The 9,644-nt window shown below is 51.6% G+C and overlaps 1 protein-coding gene across 2 annotated transcripts; it reads right to left on the reverse strand.

Annotated features, from left to right (window-relative positions):
* Nucleotides 1-3,741: 3,741 nt before the first annotated feature.
* LOC120643814 (ABC transporter G family member 25-like) lies at nt 3,742-8,298 on the reverse strand. 2 transcript variants are annotated; one of them, XR_005663185.1, is made up of 4 exons: nt 7,939-8,298; nt 6,982-7,816; nt 4,143-5,196; nt 3,742-4,104 (listed from the first exon to the last, which is right to left on the reverse strand). XR_005663185.1 is itself a non-coding variant. In XM_039920287.1 (3 exons), the coding sequence occupies exons 1-3, from the start codon at nt 8,053-8,055 to the stop codon at nt 4,238-4,240; spliced, it is 1,911 nt and encodes a 636-aa protein (XP_039776221.1). In that variant the 5' UTR covers nt 8,056-8,298; the 3' UTR covers nt 3,742-4,237. The 2 variants fall into 2 exon arrangements, 1 of the variants encoding a protein (XP_039776221.1); XM_039920287.1 differs by having other exon boundaries at nt 3,742-5,196.
* Nucleotides 8,299-9,644: the final 1,346 nt, after the last annotated feature.

Consider the following 9,644-nt stretch of genomic DNA (forward strand, 5'->3'; position numbering starts at 1 on the left):
ATGGTTGCGGGTCCTCTCAAAAGAGCCGATGAGATCGGCTTCCAGCAGAGCTTTGATCTCATCATACTTCTTCTTATGTTCAGGAGAGAGCTCTTCATACGTGACGGGCTTGGGAGCGGGTTCTTGATCTTGAGCTCCAGTCATCGTTGCAGTGGACGTTGTTGCCGAGAAGGGTCCCACCGGGTGTGCCAGAATGTGTTGTCAGTTGAAACCCACCGGCGAGCAGCGACGGGCAACACGAAGAGCCGGGAGGTTGCTGGGGCGCTGGCAGACACTGCTCCCTCGTCGACGGCCCGCAATTCCGTCACGCGCCCGGAGAATGTGTGGAAAGCCGGGCGTGCCACCTGACCTATACCCGATCAGGAGGGTGCAGACGTGCTTCAAACAGTTTCCTGCGTACAAAGACACATGTAAACGTAAGTCCGAGCCATGGTCGGCTCCCCGGGACGACTCTTGCATCGGCTTTAAAGAGCCGACCGAGTCCCGGTGTCAGATGGGATCTGTTTGCATCCAGATGTGATAGACAAAGCAAATAACTACAGAAACTGCTTCAATTAAATCTAATTAATCTAATCCACGATGGTAAAAGCTTCACCGCTAGATCGGAATATCCTACACGTGACTAGGCCTAATGAATATAACAGACAACTGAACCGTAACCCAAAACAGAGGCCTAAGAACTAGCAAGAGCCGATTCCCGGAACAATCCCTATCAAGGCTAAGATAAAGCATCTACTACGCCACCGGATCATCCAATCCATTTGCAAGGCCTAACCTAGAAGATATTACGCAAACTCTTAAGAAAAGAGCAAACCATAACAGATCAGATCTACTAAACATAAAAGAAGCAGGGTGTTGCCTCTGTGCGACTGATTCTATACGACAAGAACTAGCATAAGATTGAAACATTACTGCACAGAGACAACATGATATTCGTAGATAATAAGTGATAAAGCACGATAGATCTACTAAAAGCCATGCTACGAACATCAGGATAACTAGCATTACTCGCCATAAAAAACACTTCAGTACGAGTAATACCAAGGTAAAAGCAAGAACAATACTGCCCTGATCGCAAGGAGCGATCAGGGCAGCATGACGCTTACTTGGATGAAACCCTAGGATTAGGGGTGGCGATGCGCCGAGAGTTGTTGTTTGCGAGACGTGATGACGCTCTCCCTTTACGAATAACAAAGGGTACATATTTATAGTCCGGAGACTTGGGAAACAATCTAAACTAATCTTGTCCCGATTGGACTCTATCTCTAATCTTAATCTAAGGATACACGGCCCATGTGGCCCAGATACTCACGCAGGAGCCGATTTACAAGTCTTCTTGATCTTCTGCTTTAAGCCCATCTTGCTTTCGGCCCATAAATTAATCTGTTAATTTATGGCGATAACACCATGTCGCTTCTATTTAAAGAAAAAAATTCTTTACATGCAAAAGAGGAAAAAAATTCTTTACATGCAAAAGAGGATAGAGATGATGACACCATCCACATGCATGCATATGTGAAATTAAAAAAAGCTACATATATTAAATTGAGCATCTAAATTAAAATTGGATTGCACTATTATCTTTTTTATGACAAGATCTTCAAAACACGACCACACTTGCCTATGTTTGCATAATATTTTAAAATAAATAATTTTTAGTACTCAAAAATAATTTTCGACTGCTGGAAACAAATATTTTAACAACACGAACAAATGATTATTTTATACGAACAAAAAGTTAAACATAATGAACAAATAATAATACACAACGAACAAAATATTACACATCGCGAATATTTGATTGTATATGCTAAATAATAAAATTGAATATCGCGAACAAATGAGTCAACATTATAGAACAATTTAGTCTACAAAGAGAACAAATAATTTGGTGCTGCGAACAAATTAGTTATACGCGGATAAATAATTTTACATAAAGGCAAATGCATCTACATCATAAAATTTATATTTATAACCATATAAACATGTGATAAAAAAGTTATAAAGAAAATAAATATTTTCACACCAATTTATGAATTTAAAATAGAAATAAGTTAGTATAGTATGACTCAGTCTTAAATAATGTGAATAAAAGTTTTTAAACTATAATTCTTCAATCCGAATATACAGTTTGTATAGAAGATAATCCAATCAATTATATAATTAATAACATACAATCGTAAACCAAATAAAAATAATACAAACAATAAAAAAATAGTAGAAATCAGTTTGAAAAATATAAAGAAAAAAATCAAGATACGAATACAAAAGGAAAATAAGTATAAATGAAAGGACAATGGAAAATTATTTTGTATATGCAGGTTTAGAATAAAAAATAGACCAAGAAGATGAAAAAATTGAAAGAGATAAAAAAATAAGAAAATAAAAGAGAACAAAACCTACTCCCGTGATCAGGCTGTATGCATGCATACATGCACATGCAAATTTAATTGCTTCTATTTTTCTCATTACAAGCAAAGACGAATAATCCATCAGGTAAATCAAATAAATGATAGGAGTATTATAAAATGAGAAAAATCTAAGATTGTTAAAAGAAAAAAGTGAAAGATAAAAGATAAAAATAAATACGAAGGAAACATAAATAAGAGGAAAAGATATAAATAACACAAAAAATAGTGATAGGATGCGACATAAATAAAAAGGAAACAAACACATAAGAGGAAAGAAACAAAGAAAAAGAATAATACATTCGTGCATGTGTTGAGGTGCTTTTGCTAGGTTACAACACTATGTGTCAAATCATTATATGCTTGTGCTAGCTTAGGCTTTCTCCAACCATTCCCCCCATCCAACTCCCCCCAAACGTACTATTTACTATATTTTACTATCTCCCTCCAAAAGATTCCTCCCCCTATAACTCCTTCTCTCCAACCATTCCCCTCATATCTATTCCCCCTATATACTATCACTCATTAACTAACTATTTATTTAACGTTTTTGAATTTAAAAAAAACATACAGTATTTATACTGTCATAATACACATTATTATCGTGTTACGGGGCTCAAACGGGATTAATATCGTAAAGAAACGGTGTGATTAGAGATATAGGGGGAGTTTCAACTCCACCCATACATGGGGGAGTTTCAACTCCCCCCAATATACAAGGGAGCCATGGGGGGAGCCGTTGGAGGGCTTCCTCCCCCCCAAAGCTCCCCGTACGTGCGGGGGAGGGAGCCTTACAGGGCACCGTTGGACATAGCCTTAGATATATGTGTGCTGCATGCGGAGCAACACTGGCGCACGTAAGAATGGGTTAGAAGCTTGCACATGCATGCATGCCTGAGCAATACGGCACCACGGGTCTACTCTTGTCAGAAGAATCTAGAAATACTAATGGGCCGGTACAATATTTATTTGGGCCTATTTGCCTTTCAGATCTGCTAACGAATCCTTTAGGCGATGGAATAGCAATATGTAGCGCGAGCGATACATAGCTTTTCCGTGGAAAATCCCCAAGTAGTTTGAGCACCTAGTTCTATTCAATCCCTCTGTCCAAGTACCTTGCAAGAATCTATCCGAAATATGGCGTGTCAAGAACTCGATTTGGTTCGATGAATCCAGGCATTGAGAAAAAAGTTTGCGGCGTCAGAAGCTTAATTGGAACATGCTAGAAGCCAAGAACAATGGCTTTCAGCTCTCGCGCCACGGATGCTGAACATGAGTTTCTTGAATCTTGATTGACGAGGGATTCAGCTGACTTGGTTTCACGCCGTCGATCTTGTAAATTTGTAATCGTCATGTCATTATTCACTTGAATTTTGAAAATTTTTAATCAAACCCATCACGGCCAATTCATCTTCATCAGACCACCAAGGAGCCAATTCAGCTCTCACAACTTACACCCACTGATTGATCAATATATAGTCCACTTGCTTTCAAGAAGGCATCTCGATCGACCGATGGCCAAATTTTAGGTAGTAAGAGGGGAAAAAAAGCAAGAAATCCCAAGAGGAAGACGACGACCTCGTCGGTCGCCGGCGACGCCAACAACAACCGCGTCATCTGGTCGATTCATCTCCCCCGACGCCCGCCGCCGCCGCTGATCTCGGTTCGCCGCGCGCGCCGGCCGGCCGGCCGGAGCCTTTGGTCATCGTGCCGGGCCCGCCGGCCGGCCGGAGCCTTTGGTCATCGTGCCTGGCCCGCCGGCCGGCCGGAATCGTCAATGGACACGCACCTAGCTAGCTACATCGCCGGCGGCGCCGGCGGCCAGTAGGTCACTTCCTGACGCGGCGCAGGGCGAGGTAGGCCAGCAGCCGGTACCCGAAGAGCATGGCGGCGAGCGCGGCGACGCAGGCTCCCGGGCCGGCCTCGCCGTCGACGGCCTCCGGCGGGAGCAGGCGGCGCAGGTGTCCGCCGTACTGCACGGCGATGAGCAGGCGGTAGCAGTAGTAGGTGAAGGAGGTGTACTTGGCCCACGCCATGAAGCCCGGCACGTTGTGCACGTAGAAGCCGCCGGTGAGGAGGAAGGCGAGCATGACCACCGTCACCAGCGTCGACGCGCGCTTGGCGTCCATCATGGCGGCGCCGACGGCGAGCCCGAGCCCCCCCGCGACGAGCACGTACGAGAGGATCACGGCTAGGGTGAGCGCGAACGCGGCGGGCGCCGGGTTGAGCCCGGCCATCAGGTAGACGACCACCGTGAACGCCGCCGGCAGCGCGAGCTCCATGGGCAGGTCGCCGGCCATCCGGGCCATGAAGTAGGAGGAGAGCGCGTACATGCCGGAGGCGCGCTCCCGGGCGAGCACCGGCCGCTCCTGCGGGATGGCGAAGACGGCGTTGAAGGAGGCGAAGACGCCCCAGAAGATGGAGACGAAGAAGAGCAGGCCCAGCCGGTCCTGCACCGCCGCCGGCGACGACCGCCACCACATGGCGCCGGCGACCAGCGCCGGCGCGAGGATCTGGAAGACGCGCAGCGACGTGAACGCCTCGTGCCGCCGCTCCTTGAGGCTGCGCCGGAGCAGGATCATGAACTGGTTCGCCCAGCTCGTGCACCCGCTGCAGCTCTCCGCCAGCGGTGGCTGCGGCTGCGGCTGCGGCTCAAGGGCGTGCTCCGCTGCGGCGGCATTGATGGACGCCTTCACCCTTGGGGCGAGCACCTTGTTGTAGGACGAGATCAGCGACTGCTTCACGTTGCCGCCTTCTGCGGTGAAATTGTAATCTGCTTGAGCAAAACCTGCAAGTATCAGAGTTATTAGATAACAAAGATCATAGTATTTCTTTTTTAGAAAATAGTACTAATCTGGAGAGAAAAATAATACTGATATGCAGCAAAAAAAGAGGGGAAAGGTCGGCATAATAGGTTTTTTTTTAAGATTGAAGAGATAGTGTGATAGTTTTTCTTTGAATACTGAGATAATGCGATGATGTTACACGTCCCCTTTTCCATCCATTTCTCTGATACCCAATAATTCTACGCGTAGCGTGTTCTCTACCGTCCAATTAAAAAGAAAAGCGGGTATCTATCCATTTTCATAGCTCCACGAAACTGAACCAAATGTGAAACAAAATCCACAAGCTGTTTTTTTTTCAAAAAAAAACAACCACTCGCGCAAGTATATTATTGCTGACCGTCCGATTCTCGATCGGAATCGGACGGGTCAGGAGCCGCGGGGGACGCTATCGGGTCCACTAATTAACTAGCATCGATCAAGGGAGTGACGCGGCGGATCCAAAGGCAGATTTGCTATCGTGCTAGCTGTGGTGCCATGAAAGGCCTCTGGATAGATGGATGGTGGTGCACAAGCTGCTTTGGTCTGATGTGCTGGTGCACTGAGGCAGCAAAACTAAAAGGAGGTGCCGAGCAGCCAAAAGGGAGAAAGAAAGTGGCCCCCCTCCAAAGAGGGCAATTCCGCACCAAGAAAAGGATTCCTCCTGTCTAAAGCCGGGCATGAGCAGGGGGGGCAGATGTTTCCAAGTCTAGTGAGACAGGCTCTTGGAACCACACCCGCATCAGCTGCTAGCTTACCCACACATCACCCTCATCATCTTGGAGTACTAGCAGTACAAGCAAATCATCCCCTAGATCATGCATGAGCATGGTGCTGCATCCACCTAGCTTGTGAAAAAGAGGCAAAGGAACCAGATCCAACTAAAAGCTGCCACAGGTGTCGGAGATCCTGTGGTGTCGTCCTAGCTAAACCAGTCTGTGTTCAGGCTCAGTTCAGGCTGTGAGGTGGGTGTGTGTGTGTGTGTGTGTTCATCAGCTGTGGATTACCTTATTGGGGATGTAGCTTTCTGTGGGAGTGTGATGATGCCCAGCCCCAGTGGAAGTGCCCTAATTCCCACTCCTGTGACAGGTGTCCCTTGGGCTTGTGATCTTTCAACCATAAAGCGCTTTGCACAAAAAAAGGGAGGACACTAGGGACGGCAGCAGGCACTCACCCTCTCCAATCTTTTTTCTATTTCTCATGCCCCCCCCCCCTCTCTCTCTCTCTCTCCTCTCTGTTGGAGAGTTGGGTGCCCTCCACACTCACTCACCAGGTGTTTTTGCCTGTCCAAAGTCTAATGATGAGCCCAATCCTCACTATTGCAAAAGGGGAGCATGCAAGAACACACACAAACACACATACATACTATACTCTGGTAGTACTTCTGACTTCAACTCCACACCACACCCCTAGTGATGCCTATCCCATTCCATTAGTGTCAGCAGTTGCATGGCAAACTTTGCCTGTTGATCTAGTGGTATGGTCAATCTAGTAATTAATCCTCTCCCATGTTATTAGGCAATACTACTACTATGTATATTAATTATACATATATATATAATAAGTAGTAGTAAGTTCTTTTTGTTCCTAAAAGTGTTTTAATTTCTTTGATTAGTTAAGAACAGAAATACTGTAGTATGTACTACGTGTGCCCAGTTGTATTGTCCTTTTTTGGGAATGATATATAAGAACTGATGAAGAAATAAACAGTAGTTGAGGCGTAAGAATAATCAAGGACAGTAGCTACTCACCATTGGCAAGGTCGAGCATGAAGTCGGCCGGGTTGACGTGGAAGCCCGGCGCGAAGCCGACGGAGGCGAAGTAGTCCATGGCGTCGCGGCCGGCGCCGAAGTAGAGGCAGCTGCCCTCGGCGAGCAGCAGGACGGAGTCGAACATGCGGTACACCCTGGACGACGGCTGGTGCACGGACATGACGACGGTGCGGCCCTTCCTCGCCAGCGCCGACAGCGTGGCGAGGAGTCGCGCGGCGGCGGTGGAGTCGAGCCCCGACGTGGGCTCGTCGAGGATGAGCAGGCTCGGGTTCACCAGCATCTCGTGACCGATGCTGACGCGCTTCCGCTCGCCCCCCGACACGCCGCGCACGAACGCGTTGCCCACGGCGGTGTCGGCGCAGGCGGCGAGCCCGAGCTCGGCGATCACGGCCTCGGCGGCGGCCGCCTTGGCCGCCGCCGGCGCCGCTCGGGGCAGCCGCAGCATCGCGCAGAAGACGAGCGTCTCACGCACGGTGAGGTGCGGGTGGAGCACGTCGTCCTGCGCCACGAACCCCGTGCGCCGCCGCGCCGCGCCGCGGCAGCTGGGCGGGCGGCCGCCGGCCAGCACCGTCCCGCCGTGCCGGCCCGCGAGGCGGCCGCCGAGGATGGAGAGCAGCGTCGACTTGCCGCTCCCCGACGGGCCCAGCACCGCGAGCACCTCCCCCGGCCGCGCCTCGCCCGTGACGCCCCGGAGGATCGTCCGCTCCTCCGGCGCCGCTGCGGCGCCGGAGCACGCCCCGCCGGAGTGCGAGGATATCCGGCCCGGCGGCGCCGACCGCTCCGTCTGCTTCACGCGGTACGACACGTCGATGAACTGCACCGGCGGCACCGTCAACATCTATCTCGGTTCGAACTAAGCCGCTAGCTAGCTAGTAGCAGAGAGCAACCGCCGCCGACGTCCTAGGCGGCGGCGGTGGAAGCAGCAGGGGTGCGTACCTGGAGGTGGAGCGGCGTGCAGGCGGTGGTCAGGAAGCAGTCCATCTTGTTCGCCGCCGCCGCTGTCACGGGGAGGCCGCCGGCGCTTCCGTGCGCGTCGTGGGCGTTGGGAGGCATTATTAGCCGCTGCTCGCCTTTCCTTCCCGTCTCCGACGAACCCTCCTCAAGCTAGCCGTCCACAAGCAAGGTTCCCTCCCTCCTCGAGTCACCGCAGGAGCAAGAAGAGCTCAGAGAAGGTACTAGTACTACTGATCCGGCGCCGGAGGTGGAGGGGGTGGTGGCGCCTGCTGATCGGCGGCGCTGGCATGCGCGGTGCTGGTTCGCGAGGCGGCGGGGCTGGGTGAGGAGGAATGGGGGACGGCGAGGGCGGGGCGGGGTATATAAGGAGGGCGGGAGGTGAGGTCCACGTCACGGCGGGGGGCACGTGGCGGGCGCGGCGGGCGGCGGAGTGGAGCGGCGGGCCCGCCGGCCGGGAGCGAGGAGGCCTTTTGGACCGGAGGGAGGGACGGGGGGAAGTGTACACGTCTGCTCCATCGATCGATCTCCCCGGCCGGGCCGGGCTGGGGGAAGGAATGAAGGAAGAAGGAAGGAAGCCCGCACGAAATTAAACCATGGCGGGAAATAGTGGGGCGGCTGGCGGCGTGAGGTAGAGCAGGACGGATGGGGCGGAGCACGATTCTGCGGCGGCAGTAGTGCTCGGTATTGGACCTGACGATGGTGTACGTACCACTGCTAGAAATTCTCGCATTAGTACCGTGCGGGAACCCCAGTTAGTACCGGTTTCCCGCCCGGTAGAACCAAGGCGGTACTAACCTGCCAGTAATTTAGTACCGGACGTTGCGCCCGGTACTAAATGACGCAGTTAGTACCGGCTGGTACCTCCAGCCGGTACTAAATTGCTGCCCACGCTGCGCTGGTACTCCCCAGCCGGTCTCATTTTCTCAATCAAACAGCACCACATGCATCTCACAAGAACAATGCATCTGACAAGAACATCTCATATGAATACATCCCATAATCACAATCACAAAAAAAAATCATATGAATACATCTCAATCGCAGAATCTTGTGGTCTTACAATCACAAGAAAATATCACAATCACACCAAAAAACACCTCCTGACAATCAAAAAATCTTCAAACAAAATTCCTCACAATCTTGTCGTACAAGGGACGGAGGCCAACCGCACCTCCTCGCCGGGGCTGCCGCGTCACGCCATGCCTCCAGGCCTCCCGGCCGAGGTAGTGCCGCACCTCCAGGCCTCCAGGCCAGGGCCGCTGTCGATGACCTCGAAGCCGCGGAGGCGCGTGTTCGGGGGCGCGTCCTTCTCCGCCGTGTTGCCCGGCGTCGAGTCCAGCAGAACGAACGCGTCGCAGCCCTGCAATCAGTCATCACTCATCAGTCAGTAGAAAGGATGAGGCAGGGGAAGCAGAGCAAGGCGCACGGCGGAAGAGGCAGGCAGGCTCCACGTGCAAGCCAAGCACATCACGAATGCTGGGGCCGCGAGCGCCTCCTGGCTGGGGCTGCCACGCTGCGCCTCCAGGCCTCCCGGCCGAGGCCGCGCTGCGCCGTGCCTCCAGGCCTCTCGGCTGAGGCCGCGCCGCGCCTCCAGGCTGGGGCCACGCACGCCTGGCCCACCTCTTGGCCGGGGCCGGCGCACCCGCCGCTCCTCAGGCCGGGACCGCTGCGCTCGTCGCGCATCAAGC

The sequence above is a fragment of the Panicum virgatum genome, chromosome 8K (assembly GCF_016808335.1).
Source record: "Panicum virgatum strain AP13 chromosome 8K, P.virgatum_v5, whole genome shotgun sequence".
NCBI lineage: Eukaryota > Viridiplantae > Streptophyta > Magnoliopsida > Poales > Poaceae > Panicum > Panicum virgatum.

Coding starts and splice junctions, on each gene's coding strand:
- LOC120643814 (XM_039920287.1), bottom strand. CDS start 8,055: ATGCCTCCCAACGCCCACGACGCGCACGGAAGCGCCGGCGGCCTCCCC. Junction 7,817..7,938: donor GCACGCCGCTCCACCTCCAG/GTACGCACCCCT, acceptor CCGCCGGTGCAG/TTCATCGACGTGTCGTACCG. Junction 5,197..6,981: donor CATGCTCGACCTTGCCAATG/GTGAGTAGCTAC, acceptor TGATACTTGCAG/GTTTTGCTCAAGCAGATTAC.